The following is a 27,267-nucleotide window of genomic DNA, read 5'->3' as shown; positions in this document are numbered from 1 at the left end:
GTATAGTAAATAAATTTGATGAGCTTGAAGTGCTAGTCAAGATATCAAAGGCAGATATTGTTGGGATATCAGAGACGTGGTGTCACTCATTTATAAGGGATGCAAAATTGGAATTTGGGGGAGTACAATGTGTACAGAAAGGATAAACAGGATAGGACGGGAGGAGGGGTTATGCTGTTAGTTAAAGAACACATAAAATCTAAGGAAGTGCATTCAGTTGACATAGATGGACAGTGCAATGTTGAATCAGTTTGGTGTGACATAAGCACTGGGATAGCAATAATGAGGGTAGGAATTTGTTATAGACCTAATGACTCTGATGAGTACAATGAAAAATTATACAGAGAAATAGAGTGGGCCAGTAAATCAGAGTGTGGGGGATTTTAACTTCCCAGATATAGACTGGAACTTGTGGGTTGGTCATTTGCATACTAGCAAGGGTTTTGTGGATTTATTGGACAATTGTTTTCTACAGCAGCATGTTAAAGAGGCAATAAGAGGGAGTAACACTCTTGATCTGATTATCTGCAGTGATCATTCATTCATTAAGAATTTACAGATAAAGGAAGCACTAGGTGGCAGTGATCACAATGTACTGAAATGGGATTTACTTAAAGATGTAACTACCATCAGGGGTAAAGGGAAGGGTTTTTGCTTTCGTAAAGGTGATGACGGTGGTCTCAGATTTTTTAAGTTCTATGCAATGGGACTAACTGATGATGTTACCAACAATAAATTCTAAATGGGAAGCATTGAAGGAAGTAACTTTGGAAGCTACTAGGCTTTTTGTTCCAACTAAGAAATACTGTTCTGGGTTTAGGCCCAAATGGATGTCAGATGAACTAATGAGACTTGTGGCAGAGAAGAAAAATGCATGGGATGCACTTAAATTGTCAGGCAACACAGAAGCCTATGGTAGATACAAGCTAGTCTGTAATCAAGTCACAAAGGAGGTTAGGCAAGCAAAGGCAGGTTATGAGAAATCTTTGGCATAGGGTGCAAAGAAAAACATCAAATACTTCTTTTCTTATATAAACTCTAAAAGGAAATGGATGAATCAGATTGGCCCATTTGATATGAATAGTTTGGCGATAGATGATCATTCTCAGATAGCTGCCAAACTAAATGAGTATTTTGCATCTACATTCACACAAGGAGTTATTCAAGGAGGAGAGGTGCAGATGTTTATCAAACTCTAACAGGGAGTTAAATGATTCTGTAATAACTGAGAGCAAAGTGGAGAAGAAATTGTTGAAGTTAATTTTATAAGAAAGGCAGCTGGGATAGATGGAATCTATCCAGTTATATTAAAGGAGGTGGTAAAAGAAGTAAGCAAACAGTTAGACATAGTTATAAGAGCATCCTTGGATTCAGGGAAAGTCCCCACAGACTGGAGATGTGCAAATGTATCTACAGAGGAATTCACAAAGGGGGATCAAGGGGTGACACGAATAATTACAGATCTGTTAGTTTGATGGCTGCTCCTGGGAAAATAATGGAGTCACTGGTTAAAGAAGCATTGTAGGATCATCTATACAAGAGAGAAGTAATCATTCACACACAGCATGGGTTTGCTAAGGGAAAGTCTTGTCTGACCAATTTAATTGGATACTATGATGTGGTCACAAAGGAACTGGATGCAAAAAATAATTTTGATATCATATACTTGGATTTCAGGAAATGTTTTGATACTGTTGCACATGGAAGGCTACAAATTGGAGCAGTATGACCTTAAGGGTAAGTTGCTACAATGGATATAAGGATGGTTGAGTGGACTAATGTTATTATCGGTGTCCCTCAGGGTTTGCTGCTGGGCCATTATTGTTTTGTTTATTTACCAATGATATTGATGAAGGTATATCAAGCTTAAGATTAAAGTTTGCAGACGATACGAAGGTTGGCAGGTTTTTTGATAACAGTAATGACAGTATGCTGCTGCAACAGGATCCGGAAATGTTCAGCAGATGGGCTGAGAAGCGGTAACTGAAGTTTACCATTGACAAATGCAAAATACTGCATATGGGTAGCACTAACCCCAGAGAAATGTACCAACTGGGTGATGTTTCACTCAGGATAGTGGAGATTGAAAGTGACCTGGGGGTAACTGTGCATTCAGATATGAATTTTTCTAAGCAGTGCAGACAGGCTGCCAGAGTAGGCCATGGGGGCTTGTCAACAGAGGTGTATTGCTAAAAAAAAAAGTACTGGAATGCTTGTTATATAGTCCAGAAGACTATATGATAATGCAACATCAACTGTACACATTAACTGAGTCAGATTTCAGACTCACGTTTCATAGAACAACCAGTTCTATCATTCAGCTCATGCCAAATCAAAATGTAGCATTCTCATGAATCACAGTATATCTCATTCGTTGAATCTCTTTAACTAACACATTGTACTTTAGTAAGAAATGTTTAAGTTTCATTGCGAAATTTATAGTTTTGATTTTAAATAAACTTTTAAAGAAATCTGTTAATTTTAAAGATTACTGTTAATATATATTTTTAGTAGCAATGGGTAAAATAGATATTTCTTCCTCCCCTTTGATTACGCCATTGTTTCATAATATTAGGTATATAAATTTAATGATTTTCTATTATGACATTTAGAAAAAAGTACCGGAACATTGTTCCGGTTTATTCCAATCCGAATACACCACTGCTTGTCAATGATATACAGGAAATTTGCTAGTAGGGAAAAGGAGGTGATTATCCCCTTGTATAATGCAATGGTCCGGCCACACCTTGAGTACTGCATACTCTGCATACTGCATACTTGAGTACTGCATACAAGTCTGGAGGCCACATCTTAGGAAGGATGCAGAGTTGCTAGAACGAATACAGAGAAGGGCAACAAGATGGGTGAGGGGAACAAAGGGGTGCTCTTACGAAGAAAGGCTTAAGTTCTACAAATTGCAGCTTCTGGAGATTTGGCACCTGTGTGGTGACAAGAGGCCCTGAATGGATTGGGTAGGCTCAATGTCGATGGTATTCTTCCACTTTATATAGTTGATGGGATTCTTCCACTTGAAACTTAGGAAAGACAAGTGTAGAATAGATGTGTGGAAATTTGCTTTTAGCCAGCGGGAAGTTGTTTGCTGGAACAAACTTACATATGTTGTTGTGGAAGTTGATAGCTTGAATAAATTGAAGGCAGAACTAGACAAACATTTGGAACGAATGGATCAGTGAAATGGGAAGGGGGTTGTTTTTTTTTTTTTTTGGCTGTTGCTGCATAATCTTGCTTTCTTGCATCATATGCCTGTGTTCATGCTAAAAATCATTTACCTCACTTTTAGAGTATGATAAAGTTCTCGCCGCCACTCCCCCTAAAGAATTCCTCATGTGTGAATGTAGATGCAAAATACTCATTGAGTTTGTCAGCAACCTGATTAGGATCATCAGCAGTTGAACCATCGATATCAAGTTAACAAAATTGTTTCACCACTCCCTTCTAGAGTTTACATGAGTAAAGAACTCTTTCTATTAATAATATCAACCTATAAGCTATTATTATTTTTACAACAGGGCTTTTTATTTGCATCAATACTATAAAATCAAATAAATATAAAAGAAAAAGTGTGAAACGTTTCTTTTAATGGGATATAAATGAATAAACTGTATTTAACTTCTGTATGTAGCTTCTCTCAGGCCAGTGTTAGTTGTGCAGAGCACTGAAGCAATTTACCCTATTAGATCAGCACAGAGACGAGTGTTTTTTCTGTGCAAGCAAATTAACCCTCAAAACATTTGCTGCTTAACTTGACTAAATTAAAATGCTGTTGAAAGCATTTCACCTGGGATGTTTGTTATCTCTTCAATGAAAGCCACTCCTCGCTTTGTTACAGTTGTGGGAAGAATTCTAAATGCTGGACTTTAGTCATCTTCTAAAGCCCAGCATGTGTCCTACACTTGATTTAACATAAAATCTAATTGTGTTAACTAATAATGATGGAAAAAGTACTTAATTAAAAAGTACTTCGTACATGCTTAAAAGTAGGGTTTGTTGGTTTTTAACAACCGGTTTTTTTGAATAAATTTGTAAAATTCGAAAACCGATTTTTAAATTTAAAAACCGGTTTTAGATACTAGAATTAATATGTAAAAATTCATTAATTATTTAATTAAAAATGTAAATATTTTGACTTGAAATCACCTCGGGCACAAGCATATTGTAGTAAAACTAATCTTCACGAGTCAGGCAAATGTTTGGCATGCAAATCCACAAACGCTATTATGCTATTCTATGTGGCATCACACTGAATGACCGATGACATCAGCTGTGTTGCTCATGTGCACCCCACCAGACCAGTTTAGTCCTGTGTACTACACTGTACACAATGCTGCGCGACAGCTCCATTCACTTGAGTTTGATCAACAAGCAGGAATAGAAGTTTATGTTATTGCTTGTTATTATTCTTGTTTTATTAGTAAAAACAACAGAAGTAAATATATTAATGTCTATTCTAATAATATAACATTCTTTCATTATTAAATATTAATGTCATTGATAAAAATATTTAAAATGTTTCATTTGATTTTTAAGCCAAAATGAATGTTGCAAATAAGTCAGAGGTTTGGGATAATTTCAAAAAGGTTGGAAAAGACAAGACATGCTGCAATCATTGTAATAAAATGTTGAGCTGCAAAGGATCATCTATGAGCAATCTCCATAATCATCTGAAAGTAGTTCATAAAATAATAATCGACAAGAAAACAGAAACGATCGACAAACAAGAAACACCTGGACCCTCCTCCTGCCCACAAAAACAAGCCAGTATTTTTAATTTCTTAAAAAGGAGCAGTTTAGAAGAAATTATAGCAAATTTTGCTGCAATGGATGGATTGCCCATTAATAGCATTACAACAAGCTCGTTCATACGAGAGTTTTTGCAACAACGGGGATATTCATTACCAAAAAACAACACTCGAGGATTGTAACTCATTCATACGTTTTATGACACTGCCAAATGTGAAACTGTAAATGAATTGGATTGTATTAAGAAGAATGGGAAAATTTTTCTATAACTTTAGATGAGTGGACTAGCAAAAGAAATAGCAGATATTTGAATATCAACGTACACCATTTTGCAGAAGATTTTAATTTGGGCTTACTTCCCATATCTAGTTCCTGCGATGCTAAGAAAACATTAGAATTAGTTTCTGAGAGGCTACAAATTTTTAACATGGATCTAGCAACCAACATAGTTGCAGTGACAAATGATGGTGCTGCTGTTATGAAAATTGGCCAATTATCACCTATAATTAATCAACTATGCTATTCACACGCCATACACTTAGCAGTTACTGATGTGTTATATTAAAATAAAGAAATTGCTGAAACCGATGTATATGTTACAAGTGAGGAATCGGAAGATGACTATGGTGAGGGTTTTTTAAATTCTCTTGATCTAAATAAGTTAGATTCTCTTGATCTTGATCATCCTTTATGTTGACTAATGTGTAACCTGTCACTTAAAATTTCTTTATCACATTCCTCACATCAACATCTTAAATTTTGCACAAATAATATAAATGAATTAAAACACAAAATAAGACACTAAATTACATATATATGCATGAAAACAATGTGTTTACAAATCACAAGGGGGGGGGGGTGATCATTCAATTTATGGACTCTGCAAGATCATATCTAATTGTTTTTATCTGTGGATTTCTCCTTCTCGAAATGCTCTCCGTTGAACTTTACACACTTTTTCCACCATCGTACCCATGCATTAAATGCTTCTTGCAAGCCATTTTTCGAAAGACTGTGAAGTGCTTCCCTTGTTGCTCTGCAAGCATTTTTGTCAGATGCGAAACACTTGCGTTTCAGAGCTTTCTTCAGAGGTGGAAACAGGAAGAAATCAGACGGGGCTAAGTCTGATGAATAAGGGGGGTGTGGCCAAACCTCACTATCTATGGCATTGTTCACTGGCTGCGCAATTAGCCGTATGGGCCTAGCATCGTCTTGACAGAGAAACAACTTCGCATTGGAAAGTTTTTGACTTTTCTTACAAATGGCAGGCGAAGTTTCACTCTGAAAATCTCAGGGTATGCTTCCTTATTCATAGTTGTTCCACGAGGCAAAAAATGTGTAACAAGAATGCCTTTTATGTCAGAAAACACAAGAACCATTTGTTTGTCAGCCAGGTGAGAAGCTCAAAATTTCTTAGGTTTTTGGTGAATCAGAAAGCTTCCGTTCACTCGACTGTAGTTTTTATCTGGATCATAGTGAAAAATCCAAGTTTCACTACAAGTTACTATTAAGTAACTTGTAGATTTAAGAAGATTTAAGAAGTTTTGACCCTCTGCTTCAAAACGATCAATCATTTCTTTGCACAATTTGACTCCAGAACAAAAACTTTGCTGTTTTTGTTCTGGAGTCAAATTGTGTGGAATCCAGCAGGCACAGTCTTGCAACATTTTCAGGTGATCTTCCTCAATATTGTGAGCACTACCACATGAAATTAGCATTAGGATTAGCAAAGCCACATGATGCAAGAAAGCAAGCTTATATAGCATCAGCCAAAAAAAAAACAAAAAACCTTATTTGTACCATCCACTAACTCCAAATGTTAGCATTAGTAGAGGCATATGATGCAAGAAAGCAAGCTTATGCAGCATCAGCCAAAAAAAAAAAAAAAAAAAACCACCTCTACTTCACCCCTCCATTCATTTGAAATACCTGTCCAGCCAAGCCTTAAATTTATTTAGGCTATCAACTTCCACGACAAGGGATGGAAGTCTGTTCCACCAATCAACTACCTGCTGGCTAAAGGCAAATTTCCGCACATCTATCCTACATCTGTCTTTCCTCAATTTGAATTTATGCCCTCTCAGGTGATTATTCTGAGCAAGAGGAAGAATCCCATCAGCATTGAGCATGCTCAAACCATTCAAGGCTTTACACCTCTATCAGAATCACCTCGCTGGTGCCTAGCCTCCAGACACTGTAATTTGCAAAACTTAAGCCTTTCTTCGTAAGAGTACCCCTTTGTTCCATTCACTAATCTTGTTGCCCTTCCAGCAGCTCTGCATCCTTCTTGAAATGAGGCCTCCAGACCTGTATACAGTACTCAAGGTGTGGCCTGACCATTGCCTTATACAAGGGAATAATCACCTCCTTATCCCTGCTGCGTTTGTCAAGTTCTGCCTTGAATCTATTTAAGGTATCAACTTCTACAATGACAGATGGAAGTTTGTTCCACCAATCAACCACCCGCTGGCTAAAGGCAAAATTCTGCACATCTATCCTACAACCATCTTTCCTCAATTTAAATTTATGCCCTCTCAGGCAATTATTGTGAGCAAGAAGAAGAATCCCATCAGCATTGAGCATGCTCAAATCATTCAAGGCTTTATACACCTCAATCAGATCACCTCACAGGTGCCTAGCCTCCAGACACTGTAATTTGCAAAACTTCAGCCTTTCTTTATAAGAGCAACCCTTTGTTCTATTCACTAATCTTGTTGCCCTTCTCTGTACTCCTTCCAACAGCTCTACATCCTTCTTAAAATGATTTCTTATGATTTCTTACGGTGCCTTTTCTGACAAATCCAACTGCACTGCTGTTTTTGTTTTTACTTGTACTAATCTTATTTTGTTCTTTGTGTGGAAATAGTACCTTATTTATTACTGCAGACATTTTATCTTCATCATAATCACTGCTAGATTGGTATATTTTTTTATGTTGGCTAGTAATCCCACTGCTAGATGGGTGCATTTTCTTTTTTTTTTGTCAGCTAAATTTCTATTTTTCTAGACAACCAGACTGCTTCCTAAAAGACGCTTCACAAGATAACTGCAGAACGTTCCAACAACTCCAAACCAAAACAAACAGACACTTCCGTTTCACACTGTCGAATTATGAAATGTATACCTGTATACAGTACTCAAGGTGTGGCCTGACCATTGCCTTATACAAGGGGATAATCACCTTGTTATCCCTGCTAGAAAAATGCCTGTATATCATTGACAAGATACCATGAGCTACTCTTTCAGACTGCCTGCACTGCTCAGAAAACTTCATATCTGCCTGTACAATTACCCCCAGGTCCTTTTCATTCTCTACCACTGTCAGTGTAGTGCCACAGAGTTGATACATTACTCTGGGGTTACTGCTTCCCATATGTAGTACTGTATATTGTCAATGTTAAACTTCATTTTCCACCTTTCAGCCCTTTTGCTCAACTTTTCTAGATCCTGTTGCAGCAGCGTATTGTCATTAGTGTCATTAACAACCCTACCAACCTTCGTATCATCTGCAAACTTGGACATTAAGCCTGATATTAGCATTAATAGAGGCATATGATGCAAGAAAGCAAGCTTATGCAGCATCAGCCAAAAAAAGACACACTCCCATTTCACCCCTCCGTTCATTCCAAGTACCTTTCCAGCTCAGCCTTAAATTTATTTAGGCTATCAACTTCCACAACAAAGGATGGAAGTCTGTTCCACCAGCCAACCACCCGCTTACTAAAGGAAAACTTCCGCACATCTATCCTACATCTGTCTTTCCTCAATTTGAATTTATGCCCTCTCAACTGATTATTCTGAGCAAGAAGAATTCCATCAGCATTGAGCATGGTCAAACCATTCAAGGCTTTATACACCTCAATCAGATCACCTCGCAGGTGCCTAGTCTACAGACACTGTAATTTGCAAAATTTAAGCCTTTCTTCGTAAGAGCAACCCTTTGTTCCATTCACTAATCTTGTTGCCCTTCTCTGTACTCGTTCCAACAGCTCTACATCTTTCTTAAAATGAGGCCTCCAGACCTGTATATAGTACTCAAGGTTGGCCTGACCTTTGTCTTATATAAGGGGATAATCACTCCTTATCCCTGCTAGAAAAAGTCCTGTATATCATTAACAAGACACTATGAGCTACTCTTGCACAGCTCAGAAAACTTCATATCTGCCTGCACAATTACCCGCAGGTCCTTTTCGTTCTCTGCCACTGTCAGTGTAGTACCACAGAGTTGATACATCACACTGGAGTTGCTGCTTCCCATCATCAATATCATTTATAATACAGAAAACAATAATGGACCCTACATTGAACCCTGAGGGACTCCACTAATAATATTAGTCCACGAAGAGCGGTGTCTATTGATCACCACTCTCTGTCTAGGCCATTGTAACAGCTAATTCATGAAGTTTAATTCACCTGTCTTCATCCAAGGTTTCCTGGACTTTTGCAATTTTCTCAGGAGTTGAGGAGGAAGGCTGACCAGGTCTTGAGTCAACTGCAACAGACTCACGTTCTTCACTGAATTGCTTGTGCCATTTAAATATGGCCATCCTACCAAGACACTTATTACCATATGCTTCATTCATCTCTTGAACTGTTTGCAATGCATTTAAGTCCCTTCTGACATAATAATGAATCACATATCGCTGTTCAATCTGTATGTCCAACATGATACTTGCTTCAAAACGATCGTCAGTGACATGCGGCTAAAAAAAACTCTTTACACAACACTATCTCGACAAGTACTGGCATGCACACACCGAATCTGCTTAGTAGCAATCAGAGAGTGCCTCTAGCTGCAGTTATGGAAAGTTCACACAGTAAACATAAAATCTTGCACCAGTCTGTGAATTAAATGATCACCCCTTGTATAACTGAATGTTTTGTTGTAATTTCCCATGACTTTTTCAGTGATTGATGTTGCTACGCCCCCACTGTTACAAAGAACAGAATGCTCAGCCTTTAATAGATGTTATATGTGAAGTAGGAGTTTTTTAATTCTCTTTAGTAGTAGTCGCAAATGATGCAAAAAAGCAAGATTATGTAGCATCAGCAAAAAAAAAAAAAAAAAAAAAAAATCACTACATACTTCTCCTATATCTTTTAGCCAGCAGGTCGTTGATTTGTTGGAACAAGTTACCCTCGCAGGTAGTTGAGGCTGACAGTTTGAATCAAATCGATCAACTAGATAGTTACCTGTGTAAGGAGGGAAGCATATAATTTGTATTTTCTTATTTACTTCTCTTTTTTTGCCACTGCAGCAAAAGCCTATGGCTTTCTTGCACTATATGGCAAATACTATTACTGTTATATGTAGATTAGCGAGTTTGTCAAACATTCACATATTTTTATGTTAATAAAGTAACTTGTGACCATTTTGGGTAATAAATATGTAAATATATATTTTTTTTTTCTATAAAATAGAAACAGAATGAGTCAGCAAACATTCTTGTTAAAGTAGCATTTTTTTTTATCCAAATGCAAACATCATATGGAAGTTGGATGTTACTGGCCATTATTAATAATACTCTATATTAAAATTCTTAAATTAAAAAATTTAATTAGTAGGTTTCTGATATTATTATTTTAGATTATTCTTCCGACGTCATTATCCAATCAAGTCAATTAGCCATTGCGGTTTGGATCCTGATGAGAGGAGGTGGACTCAACTGAATGAAGAGACAGGTGTTCCTATAAGTACAAGGTGATTATTATAGATATATTTATTTTATTTTATTTATTTATTTTTTTCATTTATGTTTATGCTTTTTACCCATTGGTTTGTGGTTTACATCAGAAATGAAGACGCCATGTTGCTGTTTTGCTTGCAATTCTGGCTGTTGGCACTTGATGAGAGGCCGGTTTTGTAACAGTGGCAACATTCTCATTTGATTAATTTTTATTAAGTGTATTTTATTAAGCATAAGTTAGCACTTACAGACTTCTCACTTTTTTTTTTCTTTTCTTTTATTCCTTTTCCTTTCCCCTTATACAGTTAACCCCCGCTATTCGCAGTATCTGTATTTGCGGTTTCGCGTATTCGCAATCGCTGATTTAATATAAAATGTGAAATTTAAAGTGCCGTGAATAGCCACACCCATAAAAAAACATGGGCGTGGCTAAAATTATCTTTCCCGGTCAAAACAGCGCTCAGTGGGTGGGGGAGAGGGGTGACAAAATCGCGAGCGTGGATGTTTCTCGCTAATCCTTGTTCAGTACGTGTTATGCACTTGTCATGGAAGGTTTCGTCGTTTGCTTTCAATTTATATGCTTATAAATTGAATAAATTTATAAATTAATATGCTTACAAAAGTGATAAATCTACCGTTTTGCAGTGTAAAACAAACTTTTTTCGAGTGTGTTATCGGACGAAAGTGACTTTATTGTGGACAAGTTCTTTCTAACCCGTACAAAAATATGCCTACGAATAACAAGGGAAATGTGAAAAGATCAAAGAAGGTGATGACATTAGTGAATAAAATTGAGTTATTAGACAAAATTTCTAATGGTGAAAGTGTCTCCTCAGTGGCAAAACATTATAAAATCAATGAGTCAACGGTACGATCAATCAAAAAATTGGAAGAAAAAATCCGCTGTAGTGTCCGTGAAAATGCGCTAATTGCTTCAAAAATTTGCTCTGTAACCCGTGATGTTAAATTAGAAAAAATGGAAAAAGCTTTAAATCTGTGGATAGAAGACCGAACTCAAAATAAAATTCCGTTAAGTTCACTCATCATTCGTGAAAAAGCAAAACTCCGTTATCAACACTTTAGCGAAACTGGTGATAGCACTGGTGGGATAAGTTTTTTAGCTAGCAAAGCGCTGGTTTGAAAGAATGTTTGAAATTTCTAATAAATATTACATTTATTATTAAATTGTTTCTTATTTTCATTTCGATGCCATATGCTTGCATTTCACTACATACTGTCATTTTACATAGTCATATTATGAAGGTATGTGTAATACATACATAGACAAAATTTTAGACTAGTTTTTCTTATATATTACATACTTTGGAACGGAACCACTTTATTACTATCTGAGCCATAACTCAGTATTCGCGTTTTCGGTATTCGCGACATTTCTCAGGAACGTAACCCCCGCTATTCGCGGGGGTTACGTTCCTTTATACTTTATATATACATACAGGGTGTCTGTAAATGATGTTTCCACTTTTGATCATTTTTTATTCAGAATTACTTCAAGCTACACTCATGAAACACATACCAGCTGAAAGATCAATTCAACAAGTTTTATGAAGATATATAAAGTCATTGGTAAAGTTCAATGTGGGGACCACGAGTAACTCAAACAGTATTATAGCGATACTCAATCTTCAGCCTCACACTGTGCTTCATTTCTCGATCAATTTTACCAAAGGCCACTGTGATCCGTGCCTTCAGCTCCTGCAGTGTCGTTGATAGTGGAGTGATGTACACATTGTCCTTCGCATAATTCCCACAAAAAGAAATCCATTGGCATCAGATCAGGCAACCCAGGAGGCCATTCCACATGGCCTCCATGTCCAGTCCAACACTGAGGAAGATGTTCATTCAGATATGACTTCACTTCATTACAAAAATGTGGAGGGGCACCGTCTTGTTGATGAATCCCATCTGTATTGTCCTCCTGCAGCTGTGGAATTAACCATTCACTGACCATTTCCAAGTAGATGAAACCTTTCACCGTCGGTTCGATGAAGAAGAACAGCCCATACTGCTTTTTGCTGCAATGTCTCAAAGACATTGTGGCAAAAATGTTAACTTTGAAACTGTCTCTTTCATGTTAAAAAAACTCATGGGGATTTTCACTGCTCCAGATTCGTAAATTATGTCGATTCACTTGTCCCATTTTGTTGTGCAAAATGCTAACACACAGAATGCTTTCTCCGGCCTGGTTGCCATTTTGCCATTCTGGCAAATGTAGCACTGCATAATGGGTAGAATGCAAAACTGGCAGTTAAGTACTAATTTAAAAAAAAACTTATTGAATTGATCTTTCAGCTGGTATGTGTTTCATGAGTGTAGCTTGAAGTAATTCTGAATAAAAAAATATCAAAATCAGAAACATCATTTACGGACACCCTACATATATACAATTTTTTTCCATATTCCATTTAAAATACTTGGTGAGTGATTACATTTTGGAATAATAGTTGCAATTTATGCAAGAAAGCAAGCTCATAGCATCAGCCAAAAGAAAAAAACATCTTATTTTTCCCATCCATCCCTCCAATAGGTAGTCTGGTTCTTCCTTGAATTTATTCAAACTATCCACTTCCACACATCTATGGATGGCAACTTGTTCCAACAGTCAAACACTCGTTAGCTGAAGGAAGACTTCCTCTCATCTGCCAACCCACACTGGACGGTCAATTTCTCTCACAACATGAATTGTTGAGGAAGCTTCCATCCTGCAGTGGGTTGATAATGGCTGCAGTTTCCTTTTTACTGTCATCAACAACCCTGCTAACCTTTGTATCATCTGCAAACTTGGACATTAAGCCTGATATACCATCATCAGTATCATTTATAAATACAGAAAACAACAATGGACCCGACACTGACCCCTGAGGGACTCCACTAATAACATTATTCCACGAAGAGCAGTGTCCATTGATTGTCCACTCAATGTCTTCTCCCACTCAACCATCCCTTTATCCATAGCAGCAATTTGCCTCCAATGCCACACTGCTCCAATTTGTGTGGCGCCTCCATAGCCAGGTGGGAAGGAGCAGCAGTGCGTAGCACATGCTTCTTGATTAGACCGGGGTTCGAGCCCGTCACCACCAAATACGGAGGATGCGGAAAGGTCAGGGAATGACCACCGCATATCCCGGAGCAATATGGCCTTAGTTGCTAATGCTCCTAAAAACCAAATAACTAACTAACTAAGCTCCAATTTGTGCAGCAGTCTGCCATGTGCAACAGTATCAATGGCTTTTCTAAGATCCAAATATATGATATCAAAGTTATTCTTTGCATCCAGTTTCTTTGTGACTGCATCATAGTATCCAATCAAATTGGTCAGTCAAGACTTCCCCTTAACAAACCCATGCGGTGTCTGAGCTATAACTGAACTCTTGTCTAGATGATCCTGCAGTGCTTCTTTAACTAGTGCCTCTATTAATTTCCCTGGAACAGAAGTTAAACTAACAGGTCTGTAATTACCTGTGTCTCCCTCTGATCCTCCTTTGTGGATTGGGGTCATATTTGCACATCTCCAGTCCATGGTACCTCCCCCGAGTCCAAGGAAGCTCTCATAATTATGGCTGAGTGTTTGCTTACTTCCTATGCCACCTCCTTTAATATAACTGGATAGATTCCATCCAAACCAGGTGCCTTTCTTGTGTTTATCTTCAACAATTTCTCCTCCACTTTACTCCTAGTTATTACAAGATTATCTAGCTTACTGCCAGAGTTGAATACACCTCTGGCATTCCCTCCCTGAATAACTCCTCATGTGTGAATGTTGATGCAAAATATTCATTTAGTTTGTTAGCTACCTGAGCAAGATCATCAACAGTTGAACCATCGATATCAAGTGGACCAATCTGATTCATCCCCTTCCTTCTAGAGTTTACATAAGTAAAAACTCTTTGCTGTTTTTCTTTGCATCCTTTGCCAAAGATTTCTCATAATCTGCCTTTGCCTTCCTAACCTCCTTTGTAACTTGGTTACAGACCAGCTTATATCAGGCTTCTGTGTCACATGTTAATTTATATGTATCCCTTGCATTTTTATTCTCTGTCACATGTCTAATTAGTTCATCTGACATCCATTTAGGCCTAAAATATCTTGGAAAACTATTTCTTTGTTGGTATGAAAAGCCTAGTAAATTCCAAGATTAATTCTTTGAATGTTTCCAATTTTGAATTTGCTGTTGGTTCATCAGTTGGTTCCACCATATAGAATTTAAAAACTGTCTCAGACCACCATAGTCACCATTACGAAAGCAAAAACCCTTCCCTTTACCCTTGATGGTAGTTACCTCTTTGAGTAAATCCCACTTCAACACACTGTGATTACTGACACCTAGTGGTTCCTTTATCTGCAGATTGAAGAATGCATGAAGAATCACTACTGTAAATCAGATCCAGAGTATTACTCCCTTTAGTTGCTCCCCGCACATGCTGCTGTAGAAAACAATCATCCCTTAAATCCACAAAAGCCTTGCTAGTGTGTGAGTGACCAACCCACAAATTCCAGTCAATATCCGGGAAATTAAAATCCCCGATCGTAAGACACTAATTTACTGGCCCACTCTATTTCTCTGCACAATTGCTCATTATACTCATCAGATTCATTAGGCCTATAACACACACCTACTCTCATTTTTCTTTCCCAGTGCTTATGTCACACCAAACAGACTCAACATTGCATTGTCCACCAACATCCTTTTGCACTTCCTTAGATTTTATGTGTTTCTTAACTAACAGCACAACTGCTCCTTCCTTCCTGTCCTGTCTATCCTTTCTGTACACATTGTACTCCCCAAATTTCAGTTCTGCACTGCTTATGTCTGTGTGACAACATGTCTCTGATATCCCAACAATATCTGCCTTTTTAAGCTCATCGAGTTTATTAACTATACTCCTAGTATTGGTGTACATGTAATTATACATGCACCTGTTTCTACTCTTAGTTACCCTAACACAGCCCATGTATTTACTTGTTCCATTATGACTCCCAGCAGTCCTGGAAATTCCCATTGCCTTGCTTTCCAGGCTACTGCTCAATTGCATTTCAATAGAAGTAGTGCAAGAATCACTTTTACCTCTGCCAGCAGCTACTGTTAATCTATTAGTCCATGTATTCCCCCAAGGTAGCAGTTTTCTGACTCACCTAACTCTGCCTTGATAGCATCAGCAAATATTCTTGCACCCTTTCTATTTAAGTGTATCCCATCCCTGTAGAAGCAGTCTCTCCTGTTAACAATCACAGACTAGGGTGAGAAAAATTCTATCCCTAAAGCATTGCACAGTCTCTCCAGGGCCAAATTGATTGACAAGGCTCTCATCATATACTCCCTCCTATCGTATCTGGGCAGAATTGCAGACACTTTCAAATTCAACCTGAACTCAATTTTTTTCAGCATTGTCTAGTACTTGTTAAGTAATTTTGTCAGTCTCCTACTCTTAATATGATTAGTGCCAAAGTGTACAACAATATCACCCTTTGTGCCCTTAAAGGATGATATCTGCCCTACAGTATCATCAACCTTTGCCCCTGGCAGACATACCCTAGTCCTATTCCATCTATCCTTTTTGCACAATATGTTCCCCGTTTCCCTGACAATAGATTCACCTACAACAACAACTAGTACCTTTGGGACCAGTGCATTCTGCCTTGGTGGTTGCCGCTGTGTTGCTTGATGTTCAAGTGCAAGCTCTGGCATTGATGTGGGCAGCTGAGAGCTTGATGGGCCCCTCAATTTAAAGCCTTTGAGGGAATCCACCCTGTCCTTCAAGCTCTCATATAAGCCCATAACAATGCTGACTTGGCACCTGATTTCCTCACACTCCGTACATCGCACCCTTGGCAATATCATGTCCCGTTCCTGATTGCTCCACAAACATCAAACAAACAATGCATTTCAATAGACTTAGATTTTATGTGTTTCTTAACTAACAGCATAACCGCTCCTCCCTTCCTGTCCTGTCTATCCTTTCTGTAATTCAGAGGAAACCGCCCCCCCCCTCAGTTCTCCCCTGAGCCACAGCACTTCCACTAGTTTGATCCATTTGCTTTGTTGCTCTGGTCTGAGTCATTATTTCTATTCAAGTTCAATAAAATTCCAATACAGAATATAATCCTAAACCTATATCCCAATGCAGTTATAACACTATATATATGTATTTCAGTATCGAATATTACCTCCGAGTTACGTTATATGACTTTCTTATCCCTTGTCAACTTATATGTATTAATTTATGATGTAACGTTTGTAATAACTAGGTGGCTATACAGGGTGTTTCAGTTAAACGTTTCAGAACTTCTAAGAGGGGTAGGGTACATCCTGACAACTCGAAATCATATAGCAATGTGGGGTCGGAAATGCTTTCCTGAAGCGGTGTTGTACACAGAAGCACCATAAAGAAAAGAGACCGTAAGTGAGAAATCGTTTTAATAATACATGAAAAGAAGCAAAAGGTACATGGATTAAAGTAAGTGTTCGAAGTTTCTTCCACGGGCTACAAGGCACGCCTCACATCTCCGACGCATGGACATTCTGGAATACTCCAGGTGAATTTCGAATTTCTTGAACAAGAACGCCAAGTTAGTAGGATGGATGATTACACGAACGCAGAGTTAGCCGATATGCATTTGGCGTACGGGGCTGCAAATTGTAGTGGGCCAGCCGCACAGCGTTTGTACGCGGAACGATATCCGACGAGGCGTATTCCCAGTCATAATTTCTTTGCAAGACTGCACCAGAGGTTAGCTGAGAGAGGTTCATTTGAAAGAGCTGACAGGGACAGGGTAAGAACAGCACGGACTCCAGCCGTCGAACAGAATGTGCTGCAGCATGTACAGGGGAATCCAAGAACGAGTACACGAAGTCTAGCAAACGCAGTCGGGGTTTCCCATTGCAGCGTCTGGAGGATTCTCCGAGAACAAGACATGCATCCGTTTCACGTGCAGCGTGTCCAGACACAGCAACCGGAGGATTATGCACCTCGTATTGCTTTCGCACAGTGATACCTTGGAAAATGTGCTACAAATCCCCTTTTTCCTGCTGAAGTGTTGTTTTCCGATGAGGCATCCTTCACAAGGGAAGGAATTTTCAACACGCATAACGACCATATCTGGGCGGTCGAGAACCCGCATGCAATACGACGTCGTGCAGCACAGATTCGATTTTCGGTCAATGTATGGGCCGGTATTATGGGAGATCACCTCATCGGACCTTACCTGTTACCATGTCGTCTAACCGGACCTATCTACTTGATCTTTCTGCAGCAAGTATTGCCACAACTTTTGAGAGATGAACAGATTTCTGCATCGACGCAACAGACAATGTGGTTCCAACACGATGGAGCCCCTGCCCATTATAGCGAAGATGTTCGTAACTACCTGGATGTCACATTTGGTCAACAGTGGTTCGGACGTGGTGGTCCCGTGCATTGGCCTGCTCGGTCACCCGACCTATCATGTCTTGATTTTTATTTCTGGGGTCATATGAAATCGCTAGTTTATGACACCCCTGTTGACAATGCTGAGGAGCTGGTTGCAAGAATCGCAGTAGCTGCCGAAGAAATTCGAAATTCGCCTGGAGTATTCCAGAATGTTCGGATGTCCATGCGCCGGAGATGTGAGGCGTGCATTGTAGCCCGTGGAAGAAACTTCGAACACTTACTTTAATCCATGTACCTTTTGCTTCTTTTCATGTATTATTAAAACGATTTCTCACTTACGGTCTCTTTTCTTTATGGTGCTTCTGTGTACAACACTGCTTCAGGAAAGCATTTCCGACCCCACATTGCTATATGATTTCGAGTTGTCAGGATGTACCCTACCCCTCTTAGAAGTTCTGAAACGTTTAACTGAAACACCCTGTATTTATTTAGTTAAAAAAGTACAATTAAATTGACAATGAAATTTAATAAGATTAATAAATTTTACTGATTAATTGATACAACTATACTCGCTATCTAGTTTTCCGTTAAACCTTATGTTAACACATGTTGTCGTATAACAATGGCGGCAGTTACGAATGGTTAATCTACGAACACAAGTTACAAACGGTTAATCTATGGACACGAGGTATTATTTACTTTCCAAATCATGCTATCTAAATTCAAAATAAACCATGGAGCTTGACTAGGTCTATAAGCTACTTATAGAAAATAATTTAATCTAACAATTAATTAAAAAGTATAATTAAAAACTTTCGTTCGCGGGAGCTGCAAAACCTGTCCACACGTGGATTTGATACCCTTACCGATACTCGATAGATGCTGCAGTTTGCAGAACTGAAGCCTTTTTTTTGGTAAGAGCACCCCTTTGTTCCCGCCCTTCTCCGTCCCACTCCAGCGGTACAAAAGCCTTCTTAAAATGAAGCCTTCAAACATGTATGCAATACTGAAGATGTGGCTTAACGATTGCCTTGTACAAAGGGATAATCATCTGCTAGAAAAATTCCTGTGTATCAGTGACAAAACCCCGTGAGCTGTCCTGTCTGCACCTCTCAGTGAACAATTTGTCTGACTACAAAATTAGCCCCAGGTCTTTTTCATTCTCCACTGCCCTGAGAGTGGTGCCATACATCTGATACATTAAACTGGGATTAGTGCTCTCCATATGAAGTATGTTGTATTTATAATATATAATATAATTTTTTGCATGCACTGAACAAGTTAAAGGAACTGTAATACTAAGCAAGAGAATAAACCATAAAATGGAAACTGACACAGGGCACAGATATTCGAAAGATAACATATATTAAATGTAGCACAAACAAAGAACACAACAATATGTTGTATTTGCCAATACTAAACTTCAGTTACCACTTCTCAGCCCATCTGCCTAATTATCTAGACTGGTGCAGTAGCATATCGTGATTACTGCGATTCATTGTCCTGTCAACAACAACTAATTCTTCAAATAGGTCTCTGGGGTTGGGAAAGTTCTGACTCATAATAACTGCAATGAAACATACCAACCATATATGACTGAGACTTTATTAAAATAATAATGATAAAATAAGACAGGATAAAATTGTTGTAAAAATAAAAAACACTGACTCTAAAGTTAAAAGCGATGAAATCATATATAAAATTATAATACATGAAATTTAAATATGCAAAAATAAAAGCGATAAAAGCAACCATAGCTTTCAAAGGTGACTGCCTCCTTTATTAACAGTAAAACGTAACTGTCACTGCACATCCTTAAATAATGTCAGCAGGATTACGGCTTGCAGCACGTGTTAACGTAGGAGCTTGGGCGTTATCCTCCACATGTGCACAGAGACCGGAAATGGCTTGGGAACATACCAGGCAGAATCATTCATCCTGTCCAAGTGTTATGGTTTCAAAGAGGGGATGAAGATGGGTTCCCCTATCTTTGTTGATGGTATTATATTCCAAAGAACAAATCCACAAGTTCTCGAGCCATTTGTGGTTCCAATACCTATGTGAATTATCAACGATGATGGCATTGCCTGGAGAAATTTGGTGATTCCCCCCCCCCCCAGAAGTGTTCAGCCACAGCAGATTTCTCAGTCTATGGTCTTTATTATGTTCCCCCATATAATCTTTGAACCTGCATTTTGTCTCTCCAACATAGCACTCCCCACAATCTGGACATTTGATGTAATATATAATTCCACTTGTAGGTACAGGAACTTTTACCTTTGACACAGCTGTGTGCAGTCTTCACCCTGGCAGCTGCACACAGCATGTCTGACAAGGGTGTAATATTCTAGAGATCCGCTCTGTTAAGCCCAGATAATAGGGAATGTATACAGTGGTAATGGGTGAGAATGCTTCTCTTTGCCCGTGTTCTGTTTCTCGGATATGTTTTCTAAGATCTTCTAGGGTGTACCCGTAATTTTGGAGATCTGCTGTGACATGTTTAATCTCCTCCCTTCTATCTTTGGAGGAGCTACAGTGGGACCCAGCTCTATCCAACAGGGCCCTAATTACGCTGTTCTTATAATTGTTGGCTTGTGCCATATTATAATGCATGTATTATTCCCGGCACTTAGGTTTCCTATATACTTTCATTTTTACTCTGGCGTGATCCCTACAAACCAACACATCAAGGAAAGAGAGAATACTGTCTATTTCCACCTCCAAGATGAACTGAATAAAAGGGGAGAAACCACTGAGGAAGCTAAGAACCTCATACTCTCCTCCCCTTTGTACAACAGAGAATATATCATTGCCATATAGTGCTGGAGTTCAAAAATTCTGAACTCCAGCTCTTCCATGGTTAAGTTTGCAACAATAGCACTAATTGGAGAGCCCGTAACTGCAACATGAACCTGCTTATACATAGTATCTTGAAATAACATGGTAGTACTAGAAAGACATAATTCTATACTGCTATAAATATCTTCTCTACTCAAGGAAGTCCTTTCCCTTAAGATGTTCCCTCTCTAATGGCATGCATACACAATTCACACCATACTCACTGTGGATGTATGTGAATAAAGACACCACATCAAATGACACCATAGTCTCACAATTTTCAGTTACCTGAGCATGTATAAATTGCACAGAGTCTCTACTGTCTATGATGGTAAAGTTTAAATGTCCTACAATGGGAGATATCAGTTTAGCTAAAAATCTAGGCAGTGCATGCATAGGGCTGCCCACAAATGAAACAGTTGGCCTAAGCGGAAACCCCAAAATATGGCTGAACACTTCTGGGAGGAGAACCACCAAATTTCTCCAGACGATGCCGTCATTGTTGATCGTTCACATAGTTATTGGAACTGCAAAAGAAAAAAAAAAAGGCTCGAAAGCTTGCTGATTTGTTCTTTGGAACATACCATCAATAGAGATAGGAGAGTCTATATTCAGCCCCTCTTTTAAACCGTAATACTTGGACAGGATGAACGGCTCCACCTGGCATGCTCCTAAGCCATTTCTGGTCTCCGTTCACATGTGGAGAATAATGCTCACATTCCTATGTTAAAATATGCTTCGAGCTGTGATCCTGCTGATGTTATTTAAGGATGTTCCATGACAATTAAGTTTTACTGTTAATAAAGGAGACGGTCAGCTTTTAAAGCTACAATTGTTTTTATCACTTTTAATTTTGTATATTTTAATTATATCTATCATTTTATCGCTTTTAAATTTACAATCAGTGTATTTTATTTGTACAACAAATTTTATCACGTCTTATTTTATTATTATTATTTTAATAAAGTTTCAGTCATAGACGGTTGGTGTGTTTTATTGAAGTTATTATGAGTATCCTGCCAACCTTCGTATCATCTGCAGACTTAGACATTAAGCCTGGTATATCTTCATCAATACTATTTATAAATACAGAAAACAACAATGTCCCCAGCACTGAACCCTGGAGACTCCGCTAATAACATTAGCCCAAGAAGAGCAGTGCCCTTTGATTACTATTCTGTCTTCTCCCATTTAGCCATCCCTTTATTCATAGCAACAACTTGCCCTTAATGCCACGCTGCTCCAGTTTCGAAAGCTTTTTTGAAATCTAAGTATATGATGTCAAAATTATTTTTTTGCGTCCAGTTCCTTTGTTGCTCTGTCATAGTATTCAATCAGATTGGGCAGACAAGATCATCCCTTAACCAGGCTCTTTTGTGACTGCAATATAACTGAATTCCTGTATAGATGATCCTTCATTACTCCTCAAACCAGTAATTCCATTACTTTCCCTGGAAAAGAAGTTAAGCTAACAGGTCATTAATTATTCGTGTCTCCTTTTGATTTTTTGAATTGGGAATTGCACATCCATAGGAATCTCCATCCCCCTGAATTCAGGGATGCCCTCACATTCGTGGCCCGAGGTTTGCTTACCTCTTTTCTGCCTCCTTTCAGATAACTGGATATATCCCATACACTTTTTTATGTTTAACTTCAGTAATTTCTCTACTTTCCCCCTCAGTTATCACAAAATTATTCAGCTCCCCAACCAGAATTTGTCACTTTTGGCATCCGCATCCCTAAAATATTTTTTCTGTGTGAATATAAATGCAAAAACCGATTCAGTCTGTCTGCAACCTGAGCAGAATCATCAACAGTTAATCCATTCATATTTGCTTGACTAAATTAATTCAATCACCCCTTCCTGCTACTGTTTACATAAGTAAAGAAGTTGTTGCTGCCTTTCTTTGCCAAAGAGTTCTCATAATCTGCCTTATCTTGCCTAACATTCTTTCTGACTTGATTTCAGGCTAGTTTGTATCTACTGTAGACATCTGTATCACCTGCTAATTTATATGCATCCTATGCATTTTTCACCCTCTACCACAAAATAGGTGGAACAGGACCAGGGTATGTCTACCAGGGGCAAAGGTTGATGTTGTAGAGCAGATATCGTCTTTTAAAGGCACAAAAGGTGATATTTTGTAAACATTGGCACTAATGATATTAAGGGTACAGGATTGGTGAAATTACTTAACAAGTGCAGTTCAATGTTTAAAAAAAGCCACGAGTTAGAGTTCAATTTGTTAGGGTTGAGCCTTGTCGATCAATTCGGCCATGGAGAGATTGTGCAAGGCTCAAGGGGTAGAATTTTTCTCAGCGTGGTCTGTGCTTGTTAACACGAGAGACTGCTTCTACAGGGATGGGATACACTTAAATAGAAAGGGTGCAAGAATATTTGCTGATGCTATCATGGCAGTGTTAGGTGGGTCGGAAAACTGCTAGCTTGGGGGTAGGGGATACAGAGAATAATAGACTAACAGTAGCCACTGGCAGAGGTGAAAGCGATTCGTGCACTGCTTCTATTGAAATGAGCAGCAGCCTGGAGAACAAGGTGCAGGGGATTCCCAGAGACTACTGGGAGTCATTGCGGAACAAGTAATACATGGGCTGTATTAGAATAGCTAAAAATAGGAACAGTTGCATGTATACTTATGTGTACACCAATCCTAGGAGTTTGGTAAAGAAATTTGATGAATCTGAGGTTTTGGTCAAAACATCAAAGGCAGATATTGTTGGGATATCAGAGACATGGTGTCACACAGATATAAGGAATGCAGAACTGTAATTTGGGGAGTACAATGTGTACAGGGACAGAAAGGATAGGAAGGGAGGAGGGATTATGCTATAAGTTAAGAAACATAAAATCCAAGGAAGTACAGCCAGTCAACACAGCTGGACAGTGCAATGTGGAGTCAGTTTGGTGTGACATAAGCACTGGGAAAGCAAAATTGAGAGTAGGAGTGTGTTATAGGCCTAATAACTCTGAAGAATATAATAAACAACTGTAGAGAAATAGAGTGGGCCACTAAATCAGAGACTCTTATAATGGGGGATTTTAATTTTCCAGATATTGACTGGATTTTGTGGATTGGTAACTCAAACACTAGCAAGGCTTTTGTGGATTTATTGGATGATTGTTTTCTACAGCAGCATGTTTGAGAGGGAACTAGAAGAAGTAATACTCTTGATCTGATTATCAGTAATGATTCTTCATGCATTAAGAATCTGCAGATAAAGAAACCGCTAGGTGGCAGTGATCACAGTGTGCTGAAGTGACATTTACTCAAATAGGTAACTACCAGCAGGGGTAAAGGGAAAGGTTTTAGCTTTCGTAAAGGTGACTATGGTGGTCTGAGACAGTATTTAAATTCTATACAGTGGGACCAACTGATGATGTTACCAACAGCAAATTCAAAGTGGGAAGCATTCAAAGAATTAATCTTGGAAGCTACTAGAATTTTCATAGCAACTAAGAAATATTGTTGAAGTTTTAGGCCTAAATGGATGTCAGCGGAACTAATGAGACGTGGCAGAGAAGAAAAATGCATGGGATACATATAAATTAACACGTGACACTGAAGCCTATGAACCCCAAGGGCTCACATCTGGTGAGTATGGGCTTGGCACACCCAGGGTCCTGAGCTGGATATCATCATTCTTCTCCTTCTTGGTGATTCCCTTCTGATTCATGTTCTCTCTCTCTCTCTCTCTCTCTCTCTCTCTCACTCAGGGTAATTCAGAAATTTTTTTTTAGCTGGTGTGGCATAAGCCTTAGGCTTCCTTGCACCATATGCTGCTGCTAATAATAATAATAATAATAATAATAATAATAAAAGGCGTGATGGCCCAGTGGTTAACACACTGGACTACCAGCCTGATGTACCCGGGTTCAAATCCCACATTGGTGGAAGCTAACATGGCTCTATTACGCTGGGAGACCGATATAATAATAATATTAAATCATAAAAAAAAAACATCGCAAAAGTTACCCCATTGGACTTACCTTCCGCAGGGTCGGAGTGATGGCTGGAGCAGATAGTGGCGCCGTCTGGTGTCTCTTGCAAGAACTAATTAAATAAACCACAGGACATAAGCCAAAGCTAAACAAGTCCACCTCCATAGATGGAGGATGTCGCAGATAAATATTATTCATACTGCATCGAGTGTGGCGCAAGATAAAGTCCCTTGTGTTCAGGCCTTAGGCAGAGCATTCCATTTGGAAAGTTGGAGAGAGTATCCCGAGCAAGACAGTGGAGCAAGTGGCACTGTCCACCATAAGGCTACCACTAGAGAAGGGCAAGACCATCCAGCCCCACCAACTGGAAGTGTTTCCTGCGCAACTGACCACCCAGGAAGGAAGAAAACACCAACGCATTGGAGCATTGAAATGAATACATACATACATACAGTTATATTAAAGGAGGCAGCAAAGGAAGTAAGCAAACCCTTAGCCATAATTATGAGAGCTTCCTTGGACTCAGGGGAGGTACCCATAGACTGGAAATGTGCAAATGTGACCCCAATTCACAAAGGAGGATCAAAGGCTGACACAAGTAATTATAGACCTGTGAGCTTAACTTCTGTTCCAGGAAAATTAATGGAGGCACTGGTTAAAGAAGCACTGCAGGATCATTTAGACAAGACTTCAGTTATAGCTCAGACACAGCATGGTTTTGTTAAGGGGAAGTCTTGCCTGACCAACTTGATTGGATACTATGATGCAGTCACAAAAGAACTGGATGCAGGGAATAACTTTGATATTATATACTTGGATCTTAGAAAGGCTTTTGATACTGTTGCACATGGAAGACTGCTACACAAATTGGAGCAGTGTGACATTGGAGGCAAATTACTGCTATGGATAAAGGGGTGGTTGAGGGGGAGAAGACAGAGAGTGGTAATCAATGGACACTGCTCATCGTGGACTGATGTTATTAGTGGAGTCCCTCAGGGCTCAGTGTTGGGTCCATTATTGTTTTCTGTATTTATAAATGATATTGATGATGGTATATCGGGATTAATGTCCAAGTTTGCAGACGATACAAAGGTTGGCAGGGTTGTCAAGGACACTACTGACACTATGCTGCTGCAACAGGATCTGGAAAGGTTGAGCAGATGGGCTGAGAGGTGGCAAATGAAGTTTAACATTGACAAATGTAAAGTACTACACATGGGAAACAGCAACCCCAGAGCAACGTATCAACTCTGTGGTACAACACTGACAGTGGTAGAGAATGAAAGGGACTTGGGGGTGGTTGTGCAGGTAGATATGAAGTTCTCTGAGCAGTGCAGACGGGCTGCAAGAGTAGCTCATGGAGTATTGTCAATGATATACAGGAATTTTTCCAGCAGGGATAAGGAGGTGATTATTCCATTGTATAAGGCGATGGTCAGGCCACACCTAGAGTACTGTATACAGGTCTGGAGGCCTCATTTCAAGAAGGATGTAGAGCTGCTGGAACGAGTACAGAGAAGGGCAACAAGATTAGTGAATGGAACAAAGGGGTGCTCTTACGAAGAACGGCTTAAGTTTTGCAAATTACAGTGTCTGGAGACTAGGCACCAGCGAGGTGATCTGATAGAGGTGTATAAAGCCTTGAATGGTTTAAGCATGCTCAATGCTGATGGGATTCTTCCTCTAGCTCAGAATAATCACCTGAGAGGGCATAAATTCAAATTGAGGAAAGACAGATGTAGGATAGACGTGCGGAAATTTGCCTTTAGCCAGCGGGTGGTTGGTTGGTGGAACAGACTTCCATCCCTTGTGGTGGAGGTTGATAGCCTAAATAAGTTTAAGGCTCAGCTGGACAGGTATTTTGAACGAACGGAGGGGTGAAGTGGAAGTGGTTTTTTTTTTTTTTTTTTTTTTTTTGGCTGATGCTGCATAAGCTTGCTTTCTTGCATCAAATGCCTCTACTAATGCTAATCATGCGAGCATACTATGAAATAACCAGGCTAGAGACTGATATGAGAATGTACAGATCCCGACTACATACCAAGTGGTTGGAACAATACCCGGATATTCAGGTCAGCAATTAGCAGACCAAAGAAGGACCATCGTCATGAAGAACTTAATAGCTCCTGCCATCTTGGAAAAAATCAAGCAGGATGTCAGCGATCTGCTACAAATCACAAAAAATATGGTCAATATGGAACCAGAGGAGGAACGGCAAGAAGAAATACAACCTAGAGTAGTTGAAGTGGAAAGAGACAACGTCATGCTATCCAGAATAGAAGATGGGTGGAAGAAGGCCATAACAAAATTCGATGGAATGCACCCCACAAGAACCCACGTGATACCTAAGCAGAGGCCAAATAAACTCCTGTGGAGAATAACAGACCACCTCAATCAGCAAATAATGCCACATTACCTTGACAACAATGGTGCAGTGGTGGAGGCTATCCTCCCAGCCATATACTGTGCTGCCATAGCAGCCACTAGGATTAATGGAAAAAAAACGAGAGACCAGTAGCAGAAGAACCGAAAACAGAAGGAACCACCAGCTTGGGAAAGAAGACTTCTGCAGAAGAGAGAAGAATTAAGAGTCAAGATAGGTCAGTTGACCCAGTACCAACAGGGTAATAGAAGT

At 39.1% G+C, this 27,267-nt stretch overlaps 1 protein-coding gene across 1 annotated transcript in view; it reads left to right on the top strand.

The window, feature by feature from the left end:
- Positions 1-1,125: 1,125 nt before the first annotated feature.
- LOC150075033 (tensin-3-like) overlaps positions 1,126-27,267 on the top strand; it is a 32,810-nt gene continuing 6,668 nt past the window's right edge. The window contains exons 1-2 of the mRNA XM_090389054.1: positions 1,126-1,205; positions 10,349-10,462. Of these exons, the coding sequence (XP_090245180.1) occupies positions 1,126-1,205; positions 10,349-10,462 (194 nt within the window). The remainder of the gene's footprint in view (positions 1,206-10,348; positions 10,463-27,267) is intronic.

The sequence above is a fragment of the Mastigoproctus giganteus genome, chromosome 14, assembly GCF_048544385.1.
Source record: "Mastigoproctus giganteus isolate SK-2022 chromosome 14, ASM4854438v1, whole genome shotgun sequence".
NCBI lineage: Eukaryota > Metazoa > Arthropoda > Arachnida > Uropygi > Thelyphonidae > Mastigoproctus > Mastigoproctus giganteus.
The sequence above is the reverse complement of the archived record's forward strand: the minus strand, read 5'-3'. Positions and strand labels throughout refer to the sequence as shown.